This window comes from Panonychus citri, unplaced genomic scaffold (assembly GCF_014898815.1).
Source record: "Panonychus citri isolate SS breed McGregor unplaced genomic scaffold, ASM1489881v1 Contig00063, whole genome shotgun sequence".
NCBI lineage: Eukaryota > Metazoa > Arthropoda > Arachnida > Trombidiformes > Tetranychidae > Panonychus > Panonychus citri.
Window position 1 is genome coordinate 742,614 of NW_026515468.1, and position 24,530 is coordinate 767,143.

The 24,530-nt window shown below is 30.3% G+C and overlaps 3 protein-coding genes across 5 annotated transcripts in view; 2 read left to right on the forward strand and 1 right to left on the reverse strand.

Moving 5' to 3' along the window:
- Positions 1 to 856: 856 nt before the first annotated feature.
- Positions 857 to 4,636, reverse strand: LOC128385993 (glucose-6-phosphate isomerase-like). Its single transcript, XM_053344945.1, has 5 exons — positions 4,487 to 4,636; positions 3,653 to 4,084; positions 3,239 to 3,332; positions 2,128 to 2,884; positions 857 to 1,984 (listed from the first exon to the last, which is right to left on the reverse strand). Exons 2-5 carry the CDS (start codon positions 3,865 to 3,867, stop codon positions 1,290 to 1,292), a joined length of 1,761 nt encoding a protein of 586 aa, XP_053200920.1. The 5' UTR covers positions 3,868 to 4,084; positions 4,487 to 4,636; the 3' UTR covers positions 857 to 1,289.
- LOC128385995 (suppressor of SWI4 1 homolog) lies at positions 4,588 to 6,290 on the forward strand. 2 transcript variants are annotated; one of them, XM_053344947.1, is made up of 4 exons: positions 4,588 to 4,785; positions 4,935 to 5,009; positions 5,114 to 5,901; positions 5,975 to 6,290. In XM_053344947.1, the coding sequence occupies exons 2-4, from the start codon at positions 4,989 to 4,991 to the stop codon at positions 6,114 to 6,116; spliced, it is 951 nt and encodes a 316-aa protein (XP_053200922.1). In that variant the 5' UTR covers positions 4,588 to 4,785; positions 4,935 to 4,988; the 3' UTR covers positions 6,117 to 6,290. The 2 variants fall into 2 exon arrangements, with proteins under 2 accessions (XP_053200922.1, XP_053200923.1); XM_053344948.1 differs by lacking the exon at positions 4,588 to 4,785 and having other exon boundaries at positions 4,935 to 5,008; positions 5,112 to 5,901.
- A 1,968-nt stretch (positions 6,291 to 8,258) lies between these two features.
- LOC128385989 (uncharacterized protein DDB_G0283357-like) overlaps positions 8,259 to 24,530 on the forward strand; it is a 50,637-nt gene continuing 34,365 nt past the window's right edge. For both annotated transcript variants that reach the window (XM_053344936.1, XM_053344937.1), the window contains exons 1-3: positions 8,259 to 9,198; positions 9,997 to 10,085; positions 10,639 to 11,986. In XM_053344936.1, the coding sequence (XP_053200911.1) occupies positions 9,133 to 9,198; positions 9,997 to 10,085; positions 10,639 to 11,986 (1,503 nt within the window). In that variant the 5' untranslated portion in view covers positions 8,259 to 9,132. The remainder of the gene's footprint in view (positions 9,199 to 9,996; positions 10,086 to 10,638; positions 11,987 to 24,530) is intronic.

Below are 24,530 nucleotides of genomic sequence, written 5' to 3' on the forward strand. Positions count from 1 at the left end.
AGAATCATCTGACTCATCACCAGATGACTCGTCTGAATCATTATCTATTGCGGAATCAAAAGGTCTCTTACTATTACCTATAATTAATTGCAAGTCTTTCCATAAACAATTAATTAATTTATCCCCTTCAAATTAACCGCTTTTGTCTAAAGAAAAATATGTTTTTATTATTTTGACCGTTGTTGTGTTTGATAATCGGTTGGTTAAAAAAATTAATTAAAAATTAGGATAAAAACGGCAAAAAGTCAAAAACACGCCTTTTTAGGGACAATTTCCTAATTAAATTAATATTTAATTGATTTGATTTCAACTTGATTTGAACTTAAAATTAAAGAATCGGCAATAAACTAATCGGGCTTGGTGAAACTCGGAATCGGTCTGATCTCAGGATTATTTGATTACTGTTTTTAATTACGGTTGGTGAACACGAGCCTAACAATGATAATTTGATGATTACGTTTCATTTATTCTTGATTTTTTCATTATCTTAACAGAGATAATTATAAGTTTTAATTTGAACATCCTTTAAGTGCCACTGATTAAGAACTGGTCCAGAGAAATTAAGAGCAATAAACAATTTCCCGAGTTCGAGAAATAATCGATGACCAGATTTCAAAATCGATGTCGAGAACAAGAAAAAATAATCAATGATTTTGATATAATCGCCCATCTCAAATTCAAATGTCAATTAATGAATTGGACTTCGTCAATAAAGTGTGTTTCACTTAATTCGTTGGTAACTGATCAGATTACCTTAAATTGGAGATGGCCATCTATCCAAGATAATTTAATGTCTACGATGTAAGATAATCTAATCAGTTACCAACGAATAAAGTGAAACACTTTATAACTTAAATCATATCTGTAACTAATCATTTATTTTTAGACAAAAGAGAATCAAAAACTATTACAATTTGTAGTTAAAATTGATTGGTTACAATAAACTAAATGACAATCCGAACGAAGGTAAGATGTAAATAATAAATTTTGAATTAATCAACAGCAACTTTTAGTTTCTCTTTCCTTGCCATAGAAACAACTAAAGATTGAAAATTAAAAATTTAAATTTTTGATTGTTAAATTGTAAGTAATATTGGAATAACAGAAGCTCAAAAAAGCTTTTGATAAAATCTAAAGTTGATTCGTGTTTTCAGTTTTTTGTTTCTCAATAAAGGCAAAGAGATGAATTGATTGGAGTTAATTAACAAGTACAGAAATGTAATTAAATTATATCATTTCAATAGTAAGTTGTCCAATAAATCACAATTGTTTACAATTGAATTGTTCCTTTAACCTCTCATCTTTTTGTAAAAGTTAATCAATCCATTTGTTGACGAATCATGACTAGTTACTTGATTGTTGTCATTAAGTTCGGGCTCAATTGACTTAGCCAATTCTTTGCCCAACTCGACTCCCCATTGATCAAATGAATTGATATTCCAAATGATTCCTTGAACAAAGATTTTGTGTTCGTAAAGAGCAATCAATGATCCCAACGTGAATGGGGTCATTTTATCGACCATAATTGATGATGTTGGTCGATTTCCTTCAAATGTCTTGTGGTCAAGAATTTTTCCCAATGCATTGGTATCAACGCCTTGTGCTTTCATTGCCTTTTCCGTTTCCTCTCTTTTCCTTCCCTTCATCAAAGCTTCAGTTTGAGCGAAAAAGTTGGCAAGTAAAATTTTATGATGTAAACTGTTTCGAATAGGATTTAAACTTTGAGCTGGAGCAATGAAATCACAAGGAATCAATCGAGTTCCTTGATGAATAAGTTGATAGAAAGCATGTTGACCATTGGTTCCTGGTTCACCCCAAACAATTGGCCCGGTGGCATAATCTACCTTGGTTCCATCCTTGGTAACATATTTACCATTTGATTCCATGTCGCCTTGTTGGAAATAGGCAGCGAATCGATGAAGATATTGATCGTAAGGTAAAATCGCATTGGTCTCAGAACCATAACAATTAATGTACCAAACACCTACAGAACCAAAAATAATCATAAAAAAATAAATTAGTAATAAATCAATGCAATAATCAATAGAAAACAGATTGATTTGGATGAATATCATTTGATTGTGGAAAAATTTGTAAGAACTTAATTAATGAGGTTAACTTATTTACCCAGAACAGCCATAATTACGGGAAGATTGTGTTCTAATGGAGCAGTTTTGAAATGTTGATCGATAAAATGAGCTCCTTCCAATAGTTTGACGAAATTATTGAAACCAAGGTGACAAGCAATTGAGAGACCAATTGCTGACCACAGTGAGTATCGACCACCAACCCAATTCCAAAATTCAAACATTGAAGATTCAGCAATTCCAAATTCTTTTACTTTTACTGTGTTCGTTGAAAGAGCAACGAAATGTTTAGCAACAGCGCTCATGTCACTATTGGCCGCTCCCAAAAACCATTCTCGAGCTGAGGTCGCATTAGTAATTGTTTCCTGGGTGGTGAAAGTTTTAGATGCAATGATGAACAATGTTGTCTCAGGATTTAGTTTCGCCAAGGTTGTGGCCAAATGAGTTCCATCGATGTTGGACACGAAGTGGACATTGGGCCCAACTTGATAAGCTTTCAATGCCTCGGTTACCATCAATGGACCCAAGTCTGAACCTCCAATTCCAATGTTGACAACATCGGTAATTTTTTTACCAGAAAATCCAACCCATTTACCGGAAATCAGTGATTCAGTAAACGATTTCATCTGATCAAGAACTCGATTAACATCCGGCATTACATCCTTTCCATCAACGATAATTGGTTTATTGCTACGATTTCGTAGAGCAATATGAAGAACAGGTCGATTCTCGGTGAAGTTAATCTTCTCTCCATTGAACATTTTATCTCTTTCTCCTTCAAGATTAACACTTTTTGCCTGTTAATTAACAATTTGCAATAACAATTAAGATAAAGAAAATATTAAATTACAATAGTAAATCGCTTGGAAAAAACTAAATAAAACAACCGATCATAAATTGATTGATTGATTGATTGATTGCCCTTCATTCAACCTTTCTTGTTGTCAATTTATATTCAACTGATTGGATTTCAACAATCGAAATCAGTAAATTAAGATACTAACAATTAGCAACGAAACTAATACAATTGAAATTGCAAATCAATCCAGTGAACACTGAAGATACAAATGATTCTCGGAGCAACAAGTCAAGGATTCAATGGAAATCCAATCAAATGATTAGTTAATTATTCTGATTGACCAAAAACGTACCAGATTAATCAGTAAAGTCATTACTTCGTCATCGATAAGGTTCTTAGAGTAATCGTATAAAATGGTTCCATTGCCTTTAGATTCAAGAGTAATACTGAAAAGGAAAAAAATAGATTTTATTAAAAGAATAGAAAACAAAACAAACAAGGAAATAAGATATTCTGTCTTAATGAGCCATTTGATTCTCTCATGATTTATTTGCATGACAAGACAATTTGAATGGCAGATTAAATCTAATGGATTATACAATCAACAGAGTGTTAACTTTACATAATCAAATTGATTATAAGTAAAGATGTTAAGATATTATATGCGAAAAGGTAATGACACTTTTGGAGATATGAAAGTTTGTAGCAATTTGATTAACCTTCAATTTGCCCTTTAAGTTGACTTTTTAAACATCAATTAACTTACCTGTATTTCTTGAATCGTTCAGGATCTTTATCAAACAATTTACGAAGTACCAATCGATGTCCTTTTTCAGAATGAAATTTTCTCATCTCAGCAAAATGTTTATTGGTGGATAATTTTGAGCTTGGCTTAGCTTCAACCTTGATCTTTTGATGAGGACCAGAGATTACGAGTTGACTTGTTGAGAATTTATCCCAACCATGAACATCTCCAGGCATGATGATTCAATTGGATTAGACAATTAGAGAAGAAGAAGAGAAAAAAAATAGAATAGAATCCTAAGGAGATAAAACAACGAATTCAAAGTAAACAACACAGAAGAGAATAGAATTTACTCTTGATGAGAGAATAATTTCTCAAGATGGAAATTGATCAGCTAATCAATTGGTCTCAACCAGGGAAATTAAATTAACTTGTCGAGAAACGTTGAAGAATCTGTAATGGAATGAGAATGAAAAAGGTAAGAATTAAATTGTTATTAAAATACAAGGAGAGAGAGAGAAAGTGAGAAGGTTGATCAAAATCAAAGAGTAAATTGATTTTTCTAATTGAGCAAGACAGTTGATTACTATTACTGCGCTTTATTTGAATAATTTACATTCGGACAATTAACTCTACTCTTAATTGTGAAGGTTAATTATTGAAATGGAAACATACAATCACCACCAGTAACACGTAAAAGTTAAATAGTAACAACAATTAACATAATAACATTGGAAATGAAGATCAAGGTTATTGTTATTTAGAGTCTAATTTAAAACCTTTTGTTTACTTGTGTTTCTTAATCACAATTACACCTAAATCATTAACCAAATTTAAATTTAACCTCGAACTTACCTCATTAATTGGAAAATAAATTGACACCAATTAGAAACAATTTACAATCAAACAATTAATAGGGAAAAAAAACAATTAACGTTACACTTTTCAAGACAAATTCTGAATTCTGTTTGCAGAATTTGATTTATAATCGACCCTATTTCTTACCATGTGTTTGTCTCCATGTTTTTAAATTCAATTGGAAATTAATTGTTGATTTTTCGTTAAATTAATTGTTTTGGTTTTTTAATCTAGTTAATTGATTTTATTCTAATCATCTTTAGTTACGTGTTGGTTAATTTCTGTTTTCAATCGAGGTTTGTATTGGTTTTAAATGGTTGGGTTTAAGAAGAAACTTGGAAATGTGTTCATTTATGCTGTTGTTGTTTCTTTGTTAAATTGTCTCTTAATTGTTGATTGTTTTATTGATTAATTGATGATTTTTTTGTTTTGTTTTGATTTCTAGATCATCATTGTGTTGGTACTTTTTTAACTGAGATTCGAAGATTAATATTACAATATGAAACATAAGAAAAAAAAGGTAAGATTTTTGTGTTTTGTTGATGTGTTTGGATTCTTATGGATTTTCAATCTTTAATTGTGATTCTAATTATATTTTTGTTGTTTTGCTTATCTTTTTCTTAGCCAAGTGGTGCTGATGTGCCTGAACCAGAGGAATTGAAAAGTGCACCTCACTCATTTGTTATTAAACGAGGTAAAATTGGTAAATCAGGTCAATCATTGATGTTGGATCTTAGGAAAGTATTGGAACCATTTACAGCCGCTAATTTAAAGGTTCGAAAAAAGAACGTGGTCAAAGATTTTGTCGCTGTCGCTTCTATATTCCATGTCACCCATTTATTGATCTTCACTCGAACCAAGAAAGCAATGTACCTACGATTTGCTCGACTTCCTCGAGGACCAACCTTAGTTTTCAAGATATCTTCATTTGCTCTGGTAAAAGATGTTGTCTCAAGCCTTAGAAAACCAGTAATTCAACCCAAAGCTCATATGAATCCGCCGATTATTGTAATGAATGGATTGGCCGATGAAAGTGATCTCAAGTGTAAATTAATGCGTTCAATGTTTCAAAACCTTTTCCCAAGTATCGATATTAACACGGTTCGAGTGGGTCAACTTAAAAGAGTTGTACTAATCAATTACAACAAAGAAGAAAATTCCCTTGAATTTAGACATTATTCTGTGAGCCTTAAACCAGTGGGAATTTCTAAACCTGTGAAAAAATTGGTCTGTGGTAAAAAATTACCGAATTTGGGTAAATTGTTATCAGTCGAAGATTTTTTCAATCGTGATTTGGGTCTAAGTGAATCGGAAGGTGAAGGTCTTGACGAAGTGGAAACTGATCGACATATTAAATTAACCGAAAGTTCAATTAAACCGGGAAATTTAGTAAACGAGAAAAGTGCCATCAGGTAATTGTTTCTTAAATTGTCAATTTGTTGATTTATTTACTTAATTTCTACTTTTCGATTGATTTTTTAACAGATTAACAGAAATTGGTCCCAGGATAACACTTAAATTGATCAAAATCGAAGAGGGTTTGATGTCGGGCAAAGTTTTATTCAAACAATCAAACAAAAGTGGAGCAATTAAATCACCATCAGCCGATGCTAAAACAGCTAATTAAGAGACGAAATTAATTACATCAAATTTTCTTTAATATTGACAGTGAGAAAAAAGCAAAAAAAAATCCTAAGCAATCAAATCTTTAATCATTGTAATCACAAAGGTTGGAATTAATTTTTTCACGATTATAATCAATACTTTAACCGTGATTAAAAACATCATTCTAATAATCTAATTGACCATTTTCTAATCAAGAAAACTTGTTGCCTAATTAACCAACTCATCAATTGTTTCAACAATTAACTTTTCCCGTGATTATTTCATGTTTGTCTTTTGTTTTCATAACATGCAAATTAATTGATTGTTAATTTGATCAAACGCATGAAGTGTGTGATTAACTCTTATTATTGTTGACTAATCATTAAAATCTGATCAATGATTAGCTAAATATTACCAATAATTTATAAATCATCTATTAACAACATGCTAATTGAACGTCTTTCAGCAACAATCAATTTAATTGTTGAAAATTTTAACCATCAAAACAAAATTTTCATCTCAAGTTTCAAGCAATTTAGATACTATTTTTACAATCAACTTAAATTGATTAACAGATTATGATATGATTATAAAATAGTTTCAATGATAAAGTTAATTGTGTTTATGTTAACTGATTAAACAAGAGTTTCTAATTCCTCTTGACAATCAAACCTAAAGATAACAACAAACAATAACAATTAAGGAGATGATGAAACTGAAAAAAAAATTGTAGCAATTAAAATGGAAAAGTATTTCACAATTAACTGATTATTAATCACAATTAAAATGACATTTCTATTGAGCACAAAAACCGCAATGATAACATTTCAATCAATTACCAATATGAACAATTAACGATTGATCAGTGAGAGTGAATCATTTAATCAAAGTTAATTTGACAATTAGTCCAATATAAGAAATGATATAAAAGGTAATTAAATGTTAATTCTTACTTTTGAGATCTAATCTAATCACAATTAACTCTTCGAGCTTAAAAATCAACTTGAAAATCTAATCAACAATAAATACAACTTGGGTTGATTGTATCTAATTAGAATAGACTTTAACCATTGATTAGTTTTTCCAACCAACAATTAATATTAATAATTAGCGATTAACTGGATTTAGAGTAAATGAAAGGTTGATGAATTTTAATATTAATCTAATTGTTGTTGTTTCATAATTGATTGTGAAAAATTAACTCATATCAATAATTTGTATCTTTACAATAATATAAATTAAATTATAATCAATGACCTTTGATGATTTAAAGCTACATAATTAAGGACAAAATGACAATTATCTAAATGTTGATTACAATTTAACTGTAATCAGATGATAACGATTAACTTGAAACGGGAAACAATTAAATTATCAGAAAGCACAATTAACTGATTAATGAAGAGAAATCAGTTTGTTTCTCTTTCTAACTAATCTGATTAACACTTCTAACCATTTCTAATGATAACAATTTAATCACAATCATTTTAATGACAATAATATCAAACAACAATTAAGAGCAATGAAAAAAAAAGTTAACATAACGAGAGAGATAAAAAAAATAAAAATGAAAATGAAAATAAATCAATAAAATAGATAAACAATTCAGAAGAACCAGAAATAACCAGAAAAAAAAACATTAACAATTAAAACCCAAACAATTAATCAGATAAATTAATAATCTATTGGTTGATTAGATTTGAGAAAATTTTTTTTTAATTTAAATGAGAAAAATAGTTGATGGAAACTCCAAGAGATGGAGCCACAGTCGATTCGACGGGAGACAAATCGACTCACTCGGGTTTCTTAATGTTACAATTTAATACTAGTGTTGCGCGATACCGATAGAAAGTATTGATTGAACGTATCGGTATTGTTAAACAAAGTATCGATAATATTTTCAATACTTAATATTGAAAAATATCGAAAGTATCAACAATACCGTGGGTATTGAACAGTATTGCTATATTTTGATTTTTCTGATTCTATTTGGTGAAATTTCATATTCTCAATTTTCATTTTCTGAGTCAAAATTCACTTTCAGTGCCTGGAAAAAGTACTCGATACCGTTCACAAAAGTATCGAGTAATATTGAAAACGAAAGTATCGATAATATTACTCGTTAAAAAAGTATCAGCGCAACACTATTTAATACAATCTAATAGATGGAGTTGTCACATTGTGAGGTGAACATCGTTAAAAACTGATAGAAAATGAATTAATTGTTACAATTACAGTTATTAGTTTTTTTATTATTTAATATTATTTAGTCTAATTAATTGTTTACCATCTTCTATCCCATAACAATCACCTCAATCAGGTTAATTTCCAATTTCCTCATCAAAATCTTTTATTCTTCCTCAAATCATCTTACACCATTTTCTGTGTTTTCTATTTTCTCTTTTTTTTCTCTGTCTTCTTTTCTTTTTTTTTTTTTTCTCTTACTGTTTTTCTCCATTACATGTATACCTAACCCTTTTTCTTCTTAGTTTTTCTCTTTCTCTTTGTTCAACATCTTCAACTCCTCATCTCTCTCATAGTCACACTGGTTTTCTCCCTTTTCTTTCATCATCATCATCATCATAATCCATCGTCAGTGTGAACAACAACAACAACAAGAAAAATCTCTTCTTCATATCTTACTAATTATCTTTTTCCATTCTCCTGATCATCTTTATTTTCTTTGAGAAGAAACAAAAAATAAGGATGATAATTGTTACTTCTTCTTGTCAATAAAACAACCACATTTGTCCATCGTCATCATCTTGTTAAAACACCAAACAAAACCATTGACATCTCTCAACAACAACAACAACACACACACACAACCACCTTCATTTGATCACCAACAACAACCTCTCGTAACAGGAACATCAATTTACCAACAATCATCAACTACTCTGCGGAAAATCAATACATCACCAATAATAATTATCTATAAATAATTACAATTATATAAGCAAATTCATCTAAAATCCTTCTCTTTAATTTCTCAACATAATTTCTATGTCTCATTTGCATTGTTGTTCTATTCCATTATGTCTTTGCCTTTCTCTTATTCTCTTTCCAATGAAAAAGTGAAACAAAAGATAGCACATTTAATCGTAAGTCAATTTATTCTATTCTCCATTTTTTTTAATGTTCTATTCTCTTCTCCATCAACATCAACATTGTAACAATTGTTTGCCTCATCATCGCCATTTCAATAATCATATTTTATATCCATTTACCCATAACCAATTATTGTATCTCTTTCCCTGGTTAACACTTTTCGATCTTATGTTTTTCTCTTTCTTTTCTCTTTCTCTTTTGTTCTTTGTTTTCTTTTTTTTTTCTCTTCTACTTTTCCCTCTTCATTCTGGTTCTTCTTCAATCTCTTTCTTGTCTATTTTTCTGGTATTCTTTTCTCTTTCTCTTTCTCTCTCTCTCTCTTTCCCTGTGTAACCCAAAACTTGATTGTCGTTCACGTCGACGTTTCTATTTCTCAATTTCTTTGAGAATCTTAATTAGCCTCTCATCTTAAGCAATTTATTTTTCTATTCCAATGACTGGGTCACTCTTAACCCTTTCTTTTGTATATCTTTCTCCTTAATCACATATCCATAATACTCCATACACTTTATATAAAAGATACACAATGAGATAAATTGACCCTTTGCCCTATGTGAAGGTTTTCATAATTAACTGTAATATTAATGATGATGATAATGATTATGATGATAATTAACCTTGGCTTTTTCCAACCGAACTTAGCTCTTCACTTCATCTTATCATCATCATCATAATCTCCTTTTTTTTGCCTTCATCTATACTCTCACAAAATCTTCAATTCTCTCTTTCGTTTTTTCCTTCTCATTGCATTTTTCTGATGTTTTTTTCTTCTTCTTTTCTCTTTTCCATAGAATGAGATAAACCAATTTAATGACATCGAGAAGTTGTTGCTCTATATTCAACTGCCCAGTGGTTCGCCTGCAAATGATCCTCTTAAACAGTAAGTTTTTTATGATGGCTTTTCGTCGTGATGAACATTGTATACATCAGAAAACTCAGACCATCATCATATCGATCTGTTGATTGCAATAAAATGCAATCTCTTCTTTATCGTGCAACTCTTTCTCTCTCTCTCTCTCTTTGAGAGAAGAGCAAAAAAACACAAAGAGAGAATAGAACAAGTAATAATGAGGGTGACTTATATTCTCTCTTCCATATTTAAGACAAAAAATATAGATTATTATATAAGCCGTACCTTTCGTAAACACCTATCACGTAATCACTTTTGATTGTTTGATGTTTGCAGGATTGTCAATCAATCTTTTCATTTTCTGTGTTCCTGACTTTCATTTCTCTTTCTTTTTCTCTTTCTCTCTTTACCTGATTACTTTATCATTGTTGTTGAGTAAACGTATTTACACAAGCCTCTTTCTTTCTCTCTCTCTCTCTCTCTCTCATCGTGTTTTGAAATCTAATCACTTCTCTCTCTCTCTTTCTCTTTCTATTATAAATCCTTTTCATGATGTTAAATTTTTTTTCTTTTTCCATTACAGCAAAGGACCTGGAAACCCATTCGGCAAGAAGGCGGACGTTGAAGTGGCCCAAACTTATACCTGGATACAAAGTCATCTAGAGGAAGATCCAACAGTCTCACTACCAAAGCATGAGGTTTACGATGAATATCGTTGCTTCTGTCAAACCAATAGCTTTGAACCTCTTTGTGTGGCTGATTTTGGTAAAGCAATGAAACATGTCTTCCCTGGAGTTAAACCTCGAAGATTGGGCCAAAGGGGCAACTCGAAATATTGTTACAGTGGCTTAAGAAAGAGATTAACTCTACCTGCACCCTGTTTACCTGATCTCTTAAACACAAGTACCTCATTGAATAATAATAATAATAATAATAATAATGGTAACACGAATGGTGATGATAGGCGGATTAACAAATCAATTGAAGAAGATTCATCTTCAGATCCATCTTTGTCAACAGAAGCCTTAAGAGCTGGTGATGGTTGTGTAGGAATCAATAGCTTTAATATTAATTCTGATAATACTAATGGCATAACTAATGGTATATTTGGTAGACAGCAACAAAATGTAATTTCCCCTGATATTGTTCAAAATGCGGCTACACGGTTGATATTGGATTGGGCTGAAGGAATTTTAGAAAAAAGTTTCACCAATCTGCAAGAATTAGGAAAATATCTCATTAATTACGATCTTGTTGATAAAACATCGGTCGCAGCAATTGCATTGATATCATCTTCTGCACCAGCACCTCCTACACCAACAACACCAGGATCTTTATCAACATTATTACCATTAAATCAAGAAGATGTTAAATTTAATCCTAATAATTTAAATTCTAGGATAATATTACCCAATAATTATCAGAGTAAAAGTAAACGAAGTGAGATAACTACACAATCAAGTGCTCAAGTAAAAAAATCTCTCATGAAAGAGATTAACGGAAATGGTACAAATTCTAGAAGAAAAGGAAACGATCGAAGTGCTAAATCTGTGTCTGGTAATAACAACACTGGTTCTGGTTTCGCTGTTTCATCTAACACTCCAAATCAACAACAACAACAACAAGAATCACCCGTTACTTTAACTCGTGTCAATCGACGTAGTCGTCGTCTATCAGTTAATGGAAATGGACGATCATCAATGGAGATGAGCAGTGATTGTGCTTTAGGTGAAAACAGTGACAATATTGATTGTAAACCAACTGATCATTTACAGATTAATATAAAGAAAGAGGTAAACCAACAATTTTACGATATTGATGGTACCAATATCATTGAAAATACCACCGATGCCGCTATCGCAACAACTACAACCAATGATGATTCAAAAACGGGTTCGGTTATGATGAAAAATTCACCATCTCAAAATAAGGCAAGTGAATTATTTTCAGTTAACCTTGTATATTACATTGGAAGATTGAGAGAGAGAGAGAAGATTATTTTTTCTCTTCTCTCTCCTTTATTTCCTTCTCCTCCTCTTCTAACCTCCTCCACCTTATCCTCCTCACAAACCTTATCTAATTCAATTGAATATTAAATTTGACTTTGATATGAACATTGATGATATTAATAGTGAGTAGAAGTGTCTGACAAGCAAACAAATGAACAATGTTCAGAGAATGATAAAGAATCTAAATTATTGGGTATTCGTTTTATGTGTATAAACGTGAATAGAAAATTTATTCATCTCTCCCCCTCTCCCTCTCATTCTGTCACTTAAAATAATCCAGAATAATAGAAATAATAAAAAGTCATTTGTTGATCCTATTGATTTTACTTTTTCATGGTTCTCTCTCTCTCTCTTCTCATCTTTATCTCCCTAATTTATTTCTCTCTCCATAAGTACTAGTATTAATGTTACTGCTGCTTCTTGACTTCACCAGCAGTTCAAGTAGAGCCTCAAATCGATCCATTTTTAAACTCCCTTCTGTTTCCTTCTCAACATCGTTCTGACTTTTCTATTCACATTTCCTCCTATTTTTGCCTCATTCTTTTTCTTTGTTATCATCATCTCGTTCTTCATCTTACCCTCCCTTCCCATTTCTGCCTCCTCCCTACCAACCTTTTTGTTACCTGTTTTCTTTTATCACACACACACACTCTCTCTCTCTCAATCCTCTTTTTACTTTCATGGACTCATTTAGATTCCTCTCTCTTCCCCTAATAATATATATTATTGAGCATTTTTCTCTTGATCATCTTTTTCTTCACCTTATCTTCATCTTTACATTTTCTACATAACAATTTTCGTGGCTTATTCAATCATGATAAACACTCATTGTATCTTTTTCTGTCTATTACACAACATTTTCCCTTCTTTGATGATAGAAAATAATTCTTACAATGAAACATTTCCACAATGAAGTTCATTTAAAATTGATACAATTAATTACTATCAATTTGTGTGTACGTTGATACATGTATTAAATGATGAATAGGAAACAAGAAAAACAAAATATATATATTGAACATCCATATATTGAATAGTCATTACCATTACTCTAATAATGAAAGTAGTAAAGTTACAATATGTTTGTAATCATAATGATGATGAAAAACTATTACACCTGAAAATCAATAGTTAGTGAGAGTTGTGTGTGTGAGAGAGAAAGAGGGAGAGAGACTCACCATGAAAACTTAGATGATTTTTTTACTGGTACCATGGGGATGAAGGGAGTTTGGTGGAAGGTGAAAATTACAATTTAAACATTACCTTTAATTGTTCATTTAAATGTAACACTTTTCTATTCTGATATAAACATTGATGATCGTTAATGATGTTGATTGTGAAAGTGTGAGTAGTGATTAAAGATAATCTGGTTTTCTGGTTTTCTTTTTTTTCTCTCTCTTGTTTACTATTTTTTTCTTCTTTTTTTATCCGTTCGTTTCAATGATCATTCGTTGGAACGAAACAAAATTGATAGTTTCTACTACTTTGTTATCAATTCTTTTTTATTGAAACGAGTTTTTTTTTTCTTCTCTTCGTAACCAAATCATCATTTACTTATTTAAATCAATTAGTTTTTTCGCTGTAATAGATTCCCTCCTCTGTATTTTTACTCAATATGGACAAACATCATTTTCTCTTTACCTTCATCATGTTTTTTTCTCTTCTTCAGGCTCATTCTTATTCAATCTAACTGGTTTGTCTCGTTTTTTTCACCATGAGTTTACCTTATCATCTTCTCACTCTCTCATGAAGATACGTTGAAAAATATAATAACTTGTCTTCCTTGTAACATCAGAATCGATTTAATCGAAACACTAACCTCGTCTCTTTATTTATTATTATTTCTCATTTCTTGTTATCATTTAATTCAGCAATTTTTTATGATTTATTTTCTATTCTTTTTGGTTGATTACCTTTTGATTCATCATCATCATCATCATCATCTACCTCTTTAAGTATAAGTAGTTAATACAAGTACTTCAAAATGGATGAGGATGATGATAGAGAGAAAAAAGTTTCAAGTTTATTATTTCTTTTTGCTCTTTTCAATAATCGCAATAGACTTTGCAAATCTCTCAAAGCATTTTGATAACATGAAGAAGAAAACACTTTCACGATTACAGATTGAAATGGTTAATTGTTTATTGTAAATTGTAATTTGCAATCATGCAATTGCCTTGTTTTCTTTCCCTCTTTTGCTACTAATTACCTTTATTCATTAATGATTACTCTGCAAATTGATTCAGCCAGAACTATTAACCATCAAAAAAAAAAAGGTCAATCAGTTATTTTTATTAACCCGTTGATCATTAAGCTTGAATTGGACATTATTGTAACATTGTTGATTCTCATTCTTCCCCTGTCTCAATATCTTTTCTTGAGCATCCTTTTCATTTTCTTTTCTTCTACATATCAACTCTCATCCTCAATCAGATATAATAATCTGAAGATTTGATTGAAGAAAGGAGACAAAAGTTCTGAGAAACTCTGAATTCCAGTTCTCTCTCTCTCTCTCTCTCTCTCTCTCTCTCTCTCTCTCTCTCTCTCTCTTTCTTCATGGTTTCATCATCATCATGATTGTTATTGTTGTTATGTAATTGTCAACATTATTCTAATTGCACTTCATTTGCAAAAACATCAAAATTTGACTTTTATTTTTCTCCATCTTTTTTTCTTGTGTATTTATTGTATTTTATCAACATTTCATCCCGTTTCTTTTTCCCTATTATATGTTTAATATAATGAATAATAATAATACTTTATTATCATTATTGATATCTTTCAAACAATTTATCTGTAAAGGATGGATGATGACGATGATGAAAGGAAGACGAAAAAGAGGAAAAAAAGTTCTGATAAATGTTTCAAAGATTCTGGTTTATAAACTCAATCAATTTCTACTATTATATGTTGACTGTTAAGAAACAAATATCATGTATTATTGGTTATCATGATAAATTGGGTTAAAGTAATTCAGTTTTCACTCTGTGCCAGAAAATAAGAAACTTCAAGTTTGCTCAGTTGTGTGGTGGTAACAAGAAAAAAAAACCCACCATGAATAGAGAGATGGAAACTAAGAATGTGTGAAATTTTTGGTTACTCTTACTTTTTGTGCTTTATGAATTTTTTTCTTCCATGATAATGATGATGACGATGACGATGATGATGATGATGATACTTATATCATTTCCTTAATACCCAGAGGAATAACTTTACCATGATGATCCTGAAAGTATCATTAATAGATTTCCAACTTTCTAATTAAGCAACTTGAATTAATTGTCAACCCTTTTTCCCCTATTAATTTATCATTAAAATGTTGATGATTGTTATCATGATTACCATGATAAACTGAATTGTAAGGAAAAAAAAATCTCACCGTAAACCTAAAACTTGAAACAATGTTAATAATGCTAATTGAATGAGTGTTGGTTTAATCAAGAATTTTTTTTTTCCTTCTAATTTGCTTCATTTCAAATAAATTGTTTCATCCAACTCATGAGTTATCTTCATGGTGAAAAAAAGGGGTTTGTTGTTTCATCTCTCATGTAATATTATTATTATTATTATTGAGGTTCTCTCGTCTTTCCTTTTCCATCAAGTCTTTTCCAGTGCAATGATGATGAAAATGAATCCATTATACTTAAAACTTTTCTGCTAATAGTTTATAATGAGTGTGAGTTGATCATCATCATGAATATTACCATGTTATCAAAAGCATTTTAACATGTAACCTGAACATGTTGCTACTCTCTCAATGTTGATACGTTGGTGATGATGATGGTGAGTGTTGATGCTACTTATACTGTTGGCAATGTTGTACAATGTGTGTGTGTGTGTTTCTGTATTTCAGAGGAAATTATTCTGTACCATGTATCTGAGTAAAGAAAAAAAAATGATTCAAGTTTATGTAAAATTTTGTTGCTGTTTCAGGTTTACATTCCTATGGCTGAATCATTCTTGGATGTTGATTGTTTTCTTGGATGAGATCCCAAAAAACACACACACACAACCATGAATCTCTCCCCATGAACACATACATTCACACCGAGTGTTATATACACTTGATACTGAATTTACTTAAATACTCACAGAGTATTAACATGATTATTATGATAACTATTAGTGAATTACATTAAATGAACCATCTTTTTCACTTGCTACGTCTTGAAACAATTTCCCTCTCATATTATACATTAAATGAGTGTTGACATCGATACTTTTTTTTCTTGCTGTATTTTAATATTTTTCTGCTCGTATTCAAGGTTATTTTTACTGGTGCTTGATTATTATGATTATCACGATGATGATGATGATGATGATGATGATGATATAATATTGTAGGGGAAAAGTTGTAGCATGAGTTGATTTTGCTCGATATTTAATTGAAATGATAAGATTTTGAAAGAGTAAAAAAAACGTTCAATGTCATTTTTTAATTAGCTACTTGATAGTTTTGTTAAATTTACTACTAATTGGCTGCAAAGTTATTCTGATCATTTTTAACGCTAATTAGCTGAACAACATATTAACCCAATCACTAAAAAAATTCAGAACTTTCTCTCAATGTTATCTTAGTTTTTCATCATCATGCGATGATGATGATGAATTGATGCTATATAATACATGTAATCATATATATAAACCGATAATATTATTGTTGAAATGACTTTGAACTTTTTTTTCATTCATTTTTTGCCTACAAGCGGAAGCGGAAATAACAACCTTATCCTGTAATTAAAGTGAATGTAAAGATTGAAAATGAAACTAAATTAAACATTAACTGTAACATTGTTATCATTAATGGACTGACGTTTGATATTTTATCATTATTTTTATTATTTCCATGATTATTAACATTGTTCTGTTTGTATATTGAATTTATCATTTTTCATTCATTTTTTAGTCTCACTCACTCTCACTCTCTCTCTCTCTCTCAAATTTTCAATCTCCATCTTTTCTATCATCATTTTTCAAGCTATTACCTATTTATTGTGATGATCAATTGAATTGAATTGAATTGTATATGGAAACTTCTTACTCACACTTTGTCATCAACTAAATGTTATATTGATTTGACATATGATGATAATGATAATGACGATTCTGTTGGTGTTTACTCAGTAATATGATGTTTTTCACCCAGAATTCAGTTAATATGAAAAGCCTATAACTTATTTCAATATATTACTTGCAGCTTTTTATTTATCATCATCATCATCATCATTTCAAATATCTACCTGTTTTAGCACAATTGAACTGACTCACTCTTTTTACCTGAGCTTTTGCATCTGTTCCCATGTTGATTGTTATTTAATTTTTACTTCTCATAATATTAAATAATAATTATACATTTTCGATATTGTATTTGTGTAATATTGTCAAGGTGCACATTCCCATGTTGATTATGGATTAGTTTTGATGATTGAGTTGCAATCATCATTTGTTGCTTATTATTTGCAAACTTATTGTTTATTTGAACAATTTGAATCTTTCTCTCTTTCTTTATGATAATTGGATTTAATTTGCAAATTAGTTTCCCAATAAAGATGATAAACTTTGCTTTATCATCTTTACCAATCATCATTAACATTACCTTGATTATTTCTCTCTATCTGAATAGGATTCTGGTTATGATTATTAATATCATATTATTTTTCTTCAATCATTTCCAATCTGATCAAACGAAAACTTTTAATCATAAATCATCATAATCACAATCATAAATCGCATTTATCAACATCTCATGTAAATTAGTTTGTTTTTGTTGTTGTTTTTTCACTAATTAACCTAAAAACCCGTTTAAACCTTTGCTACTTGTAATTGCATCATTTTCATGTTGATCTAACTATTTGTTTGAACAGAATTTCATATTGTAATAATAGTTCATTGAGCTTATTCAGGATGAAATTGAATAATTAAAATTTAAACTACCATCATCAAGATTAGTCTCTATTACATTAACCATCCCTTAACATGTTTCCTCATTGATGATGATTACTTTACTTTATTTTATGTTTTTATTCATAAAATAATGTTTATATTTCATCAATAATGATCATGTTGATAATAATTAGCATGTTAATGTATCTCACCCGTGTAAATTAATTTACATATAACGTGTTTGTTTGCAAACATTTGACATAACCTTGATGATTATCCCACAAAGTACAATGCAAACTAATCTTAATTAGTTATATATCTGCACAATTAGTCCGCAAGTACTAATATTGTTGATTTACATTTTGCATATTTGATGATGACGATGATCATCATTACGACGTGTCCATTTGCTAACGTGCTAATTATTCAAATAAGGTAAAAAGTTAGTCAACAAGCAAAGTTAATGAAGTAATTAAATGTTGGATTTTTCATCAAAGGAAAATGAACTTTTCATTGATGATTTTTTATATTGTCTTTTTTTTTCTTGTCTTATTCGCTCACACTATTGATAATACAATAAGAAGTCAACTTGTTCAAGTTTCTTCCTCTTCATGATGATGATGATGAGCACTCTTGCTCCTCATCATTATTTTTACGACACAAAATTATTTCAAACTTAAGACAAGCAATGATTTGTGCTTGCTTAAGCATAGGGCTTGGAGCTTTGATCCACTTTGGTGATACACTAAAAGGGAAAAAGCAAAGGAAACTTGAAGTAAAAACCAATGGAGCAAAGTTTCCGTTTTCATCTTCATCATCTCCCCTTCTCCTTCACACTCATCGTCTTCTTTTTGATGACATTTCCTAGATGATTTGCAATGTGTAATCATCATCATTAACACCATATCTCACCCTTTTCTCCCTTGAAAATCATCCTCATTAACTGAACTTCTCTTTTTCCTCGAGTCAATGACAGGTCCTCGAACAAATTCTTGACGATTTTATTTTCTTTCTTTTTCTCTTTCCTTCTCTCAAAGTTCTGTGATTGTTGATTTCTATCGGATGATATTGGATTTTTGCGATCATGTGAATCTCAGAGTTTTACAAGAAAAGATGAGCTTTTTTTCCAATTCTTTTGGAAAATCTCTTCAATTTGCCCCCCTCGCTTTCTTGATAATTTTTTATTAATCACCATGATGAGAATATCATCTCTGGTTATCTGCATCATATTCATCATGTTGATAACTTCATCATGATTTTTTTTACCTCTTTGTTTACCTTAGCTTGTGTTTCTTGGATTGATTAAATTGAATGGTTCATTTAATCATGAATGCTACTCTGTAATATCCTGAACAATTTTGCAATCTATTCGTGATTCTGCCAAGAAAAGTTGAACATCATCTTTTTATCATCATATTCATTATGATGTTGATGATTATGATCTTGAGTAATAAAGGGAGAAGGTAATGAGTGAGCATCTTTAAGGGAGGGGGTTCAAATGAGGACCTGTCATCCTATTCATAAGTGATTCTCATTTTTTGACATTGAAACGGCTTCTGTTTTTTTAATCATTTCTCTGAAACATATACACGAGTTACTCTGCTAATTAAGAGTTATTTAGAAATGCTTGTTTCTCCCTGATGATGATGAAGGAGGAGGAGGATGAGGGAGGCTTTTTCAATCTTCTTTTGCAATAGAGATGAAAATGATGAAGAAAGAAGATAAAAGAAGATAAAAGAAATGGCGAAGAAGATGATGATAGTGATTATGATGGAGATAAATAGACAGTTGAGATGAAATGGGTGAGGGAGCAACAGAGTAAATATGATGACGAAATGCTAATACACTTGATCCAAGGATTCATCTGATTTCGGGTTTCCTTGATTCTGGCTTCACTCCCATTGAACTGGTGATTTTACCCGGCGAAAAAAAAGATGCAAGCAAAGGATGAGATGCGAATTTTCAGTGCTCACTTTTTTCTTCGTCTTTTATCATCATCATCATCGTCGTCATCATCTTTTTTACTCTTCACTTTCTTGCTTCCAATTTTCTTCCTCAAAATCATATATCCTCCACTGATTTCTATGAATCTACTCATTATTGTGCTCATAATTATAATCATAACAATATTACTTTCATTTCTTTCACCTCACGCCATATCTTCCTTACATCATCATCATCATCATCATCACCATCATCATTTGATTGTATTGAGCAACTTTATTGCCTTGGTTTATGAAGGGTAATGTCGATATTGTTAATGTCGTTGAGATTAACACTATCAAACTGTGAGTTGAATATATTGTTGTTATTATGAACATAAATCATAAATGAGGCTCAATCTGTGTATAAATCATCATTATTATATTATATTTGTTAGTTGGTTGAACTAGATTAAAGGATAACAATTAACTAATATCCTTTTTTCTAACTTGATTAACAATACGCTGGTAAGATTAACAAGTAACTTGGATCTTTTATAATTTTTCGTTGATGATTCAATTTTCATATTTACCATAATTTACCAATCTTATTATTAGTTGATCAATTTTAATGATAATTTGCTGATTAAATTATAAGAGTACCACCAATGTTATATTCATATCTTATTATACTATACTCATTACAATTGATTAGTAATTCACAATTGAAATTGTAATTGAAATGACAACACAATTAACCGAAACTATTAAGGGGATATAATTTTGAATCTCAATTACAATTTCTATTATTATTATCATGATGATATTATTTATATTTATTGTAAATATATTGAAATAATGATGAAAAATATACAACTGAATTAAATTTAAAAGTAAAATTTAATCAATTGGCTTACAACAATCAAACAAAGTAAACAAATTGTTGTGTATTAACCATGATTAACATAATATAATCATGATAATAATAATACTAATAAAAAGAGTCAAGTTAAATTAAATATTATTACCTTGATGATATTAGCAAATTGTGATAATCAAGAGAAAGTAAAAACAATAATCAATTTGTGATTCTTTTCACAATGACATGTAAATTGTATTGTTGATTAGTAAATTACTGTTGATTTTGAACATTTTTATGTTGATTGTGTGTCTCTCACTATTAGTATTTTGTTTCTCTCTCTCTCTCTCTCTCTCTCACCAATTCCACAATCAATGATGAAATCGTGAAGACAATGATGATTATATATCCTGATGAAAATTGAATAGCAATCGATTGATAATATAATCTAATTGCTTATTATCTGTGATAAATGTAGATTGACAGTTTAAGTAATAATATATGTCTATGATTGATTCAATGATAAATTGAATCAACTCTTTTACCTGAATGTTACTTGAACGATAATAGTGTTTCTCACTAACCAATTGGATGATTTGATGAAGATAAAAGATGATAATCGTGCGATGATGATGATTATCAGGGATCAACACAACTGAATTTATATAAAGATTATCATTTTATTACATATTGTATCAATATCCATTGAGAAACCATTTGGATATTATTGGTTTATTATATTGCCATTTATTATCTCTCAGATCAATATGATTGCTATATTATCAAAGTGTATAAACACTGATCATCTTGGTCTAATCAATCGTAGACTAATTTGATTTAATGAATCAATTTTAATATTTTTATCGATTGTTGAAAAAACTTTACTACCAATAGAAATGATCATGTTGCAATTGACTGAGAATTGGAATCGATCAATATTATATTTAATTATTGTCTTAATGATCACTAATTAGTTGATTATATTCAGTTAATCGCTTTTTAGTCTTAATTGATTGTCTATCTCTCAATCTAATGACATCTCTTGATAACTTGAAGAAATTTTCACATTTTTACATTTTCATCCTTATACTTTTGAGGGCCGATGATGATGATTATTGTCTTCATCTTCATGACTGATGAATTGCACTAACGAGACAATAATCATGGTGATAATTAGTATTTTGACAGAATCAATATAATCGATCGATACTATTATCATTTTGTTAATTTTTCCCCTCCCGCTCCACCTCCTTCTCTATCATAATATGAAGATATTGTTAATTATTGGATAGCGAGGGAGTCAGAGAAATGATGTCTCTCTCCCTCTTCGTATAAATGATGATTATGATGATAATGATGATAAAGATTGAGGTTCTCATTTATGTCTGAGTTATGAGGATACATAAGTTGATTATTTTGTCTTCTTCTGATTACTTAATCATTTTACTTGAATGATTAGTTTGATTGTTATATTAATAGTAATCATTTAATTGAAATTGAATTGAGATAAGATTTCCACCTCTCAATTAACCTTTTACTCTCTCACTCCCTCGCTCTATCATCTTCCATTTCATATTCTTAATGATGATAATTATCCGTCATTGATGATTTTTCATGTTTTCTTCTCTCGCAATCATAATCAATACAATAAATTACAATTAACAATGTTCCATGATGATTATCGTTAATTGCGAAGCTTAATTTGTTTTTTTTTGCACCGGAAATTTACTCCCAACCAATCACAATCTATTACACTCATGTTAAACAAGCGGGAACAAACTTTCTTACGAAAGTTTGTTAAGGTTGTTTGAGAGACCCGTGGATTTAGGATAATTAAATGAGAATCATTCTTTTAAATGATTTCTTAATAATGGATTCGAAAATAAACTCTTCTCTTCTCTCTTATCTCTTCTCTTCTTTCTCTCTCTCTCTCTCCTCCTCTCTCTCCTCTCTCCTCTCTCTCTCATCCTCATCCTCCTCTCTCCATTCATACTCTCTCCTCATCCTCTCTCATCCTCTCTCCTCCTCTCTCCTCCCATACTCTCCTTCCTCTGTCTCTCTCTTCTCTCTCTCTCTCTCTCTCTCTCTCTCTTCTCTCTTCTCTTCTTTGAATTTAGCGCTCTTAAAAGTCAACTGCGCTTATGTAATATAAATTTGAATCTGAATTCTCATGAATGGGTGCTCAGAGTTCGACTAATTTTCCGTTTTGTAGGATTTTTAACTGAATTTTTTGTTACCTTAACATTTCATAGACTCCTCTTAGCCTGAGCATAATCTTAACTGAAAAATCCACCTTATCTTATTCATATTTATGATGATTGTAGGTTTACTTTGATTCAGTTTAAAATTTTCTTCAATTTCTACATTTGATTAAATTAATTGCCCATGAAACTTGTTATTGTTTTATGATTTTTTTTTGTTTACCATTAAGACGTAGTTAATTTTAATATGTATTGACAATTGATTGTTAAATTGATTACCAAAGTTACAATACAATTAACAGTCTGAAGAGGTTACTCATAAAATGATGACGATTCTGATTTTTGATACAGATAATAAATTAAAATTAATCATCCATAATTAATAATCTTAAATTTGTATACACAGACACATCGATGAACATGTGATCTTTTCTTTACCTTTGTGACAGTTAATTCAATTATCATGGATAGTAATCAACTAATCCAGTTCTTAATTGATGATAAAACAATAGTTAATGTCAAATCTAACAAATCGTTAATCCAATCTTGATCGTGTTAGCACTTAAAGTGACTGATATTGACAAATATATATTTTAATTAATGGTTAATCATGATAATGTTAATCGTGAATATCAAAGTTCCCCTGATTTAACAATTGGTAAATTGATATCATTTGATTTCTGTTTGACTCTCCTGGTAAAAGTATTGACATGATTGTGTTGATGAAAAATAATTAATGGCAATGATGAAGATACATTTTTGGCTCCTTCATTACCAGAAGCTGAAATTATTGCTTTGGGAGTTTATTATTAACTCAATACTTAGATTATCGTAGTTAACCTGAGGCTTAATAATATTTTGGGCGTTGGGTCGTTGGAGAGAAAAAAGAAAACAAATTAAAAGAAAACACTAATAACGACGAAGAATCTAAATGATTGAAGTCTTGATCATAATTTTTTTTCTCTTCTTCGATGAGAGAAAGAGAAATGAAGAGAAAACTGGGTTAGGAACGAAAGAGGAAAAACGGAAGATAGGAAGAGAGAAAGAGAGTGAGAGAGTGAGAGAGTGAGTAAGCCATAATTCATCGATCATCGTTATCATCTTAACTAATACTATCGAACCAGTTTTGTTACCTGAAAAAATCTTCTTTTCAACGCAATAGAAGATAATGAAGAAGAAAATCTTCTTAATATATTTTCTCTTCCTTCATCTTGCATTTTGTTTCTTGTAAGGTAAATTGTTCGTTATTCTCTCACCTTTAAGTCGTTGTCAGGCTAATTTCATCTTCTCATCCTCATCATCATCTCTTACAAGGATTCAAGATGATTTGACCTCAATCTTTTCCCTTTAAAAGACATTTAACCTTGCCCTTTTATCTCCCTCTCTCTCTCTTCTCTTCTCTTCTCTTCCTATTTACCTGGGATCTTCTTACCTGGCCGCCCGTAGTCCTCTTAACCTCCTCCTCCTTTTTTCCTTATCACCATCATCATCATCTTGTTATATCTTGTTTGAGACAAATTAATGCGGTTTTCTGTTGACTATCATTGAATTTACCTGGGCAACGGTTTATGTGTAACCTTTGCAACTTTAATTTAGCAAAA

What these genes read in the sequence shown, in the direction of transcription:
- LOC128385995 (XM_053344947.1), top strand. Translation starts at nt 4,989, where the DNA reads ATGAAACATAAGAAAAAAAAG. An exon ending in TGAAACATAAGAAAAAAAAG is followed by an intron (nt 5,010 to 5,113) that starts GTAAGATTTTTG and finishes TCTTTTTCTTAG; the next exon opens with CCAAGTGGTGCTGATGTGCC. An exon ending in AACGAGAAAAGTGCCATCAG is followed by an intron (nt 5,902 to 5,974) that starts GTAATTGTTTCT and finishes ATTTTTTAACAG; the next exon opens with ATTAACAGAAATTGGTCCCA.
- LOC128385993 (XM_053344945.1), bottom strand. Translation starts at nt 3,867, where the DNA reads ATGCCTGGAGATGTTCATGGTTGGGATAAATTCTCAACAAGTCAACTC. An exon ending in GAACGATTCAAGAAATACAG is followed by an intron (nt 3,333 to 3,652) that starts GTAAGTTAATTG and finishes TTTCCTTTTCAG; the next exon opens with TATTACTCTTGAATCTAAAG. An exon ending in TGACTTTACTGATTAATCTG is followed by an intron (nt 2,885 to 3,238) that starts GTACGTTTTTGG and finishes GTTAATTAACAG; the next exon opens with GCAAAAAGTGTTAATCTTGA.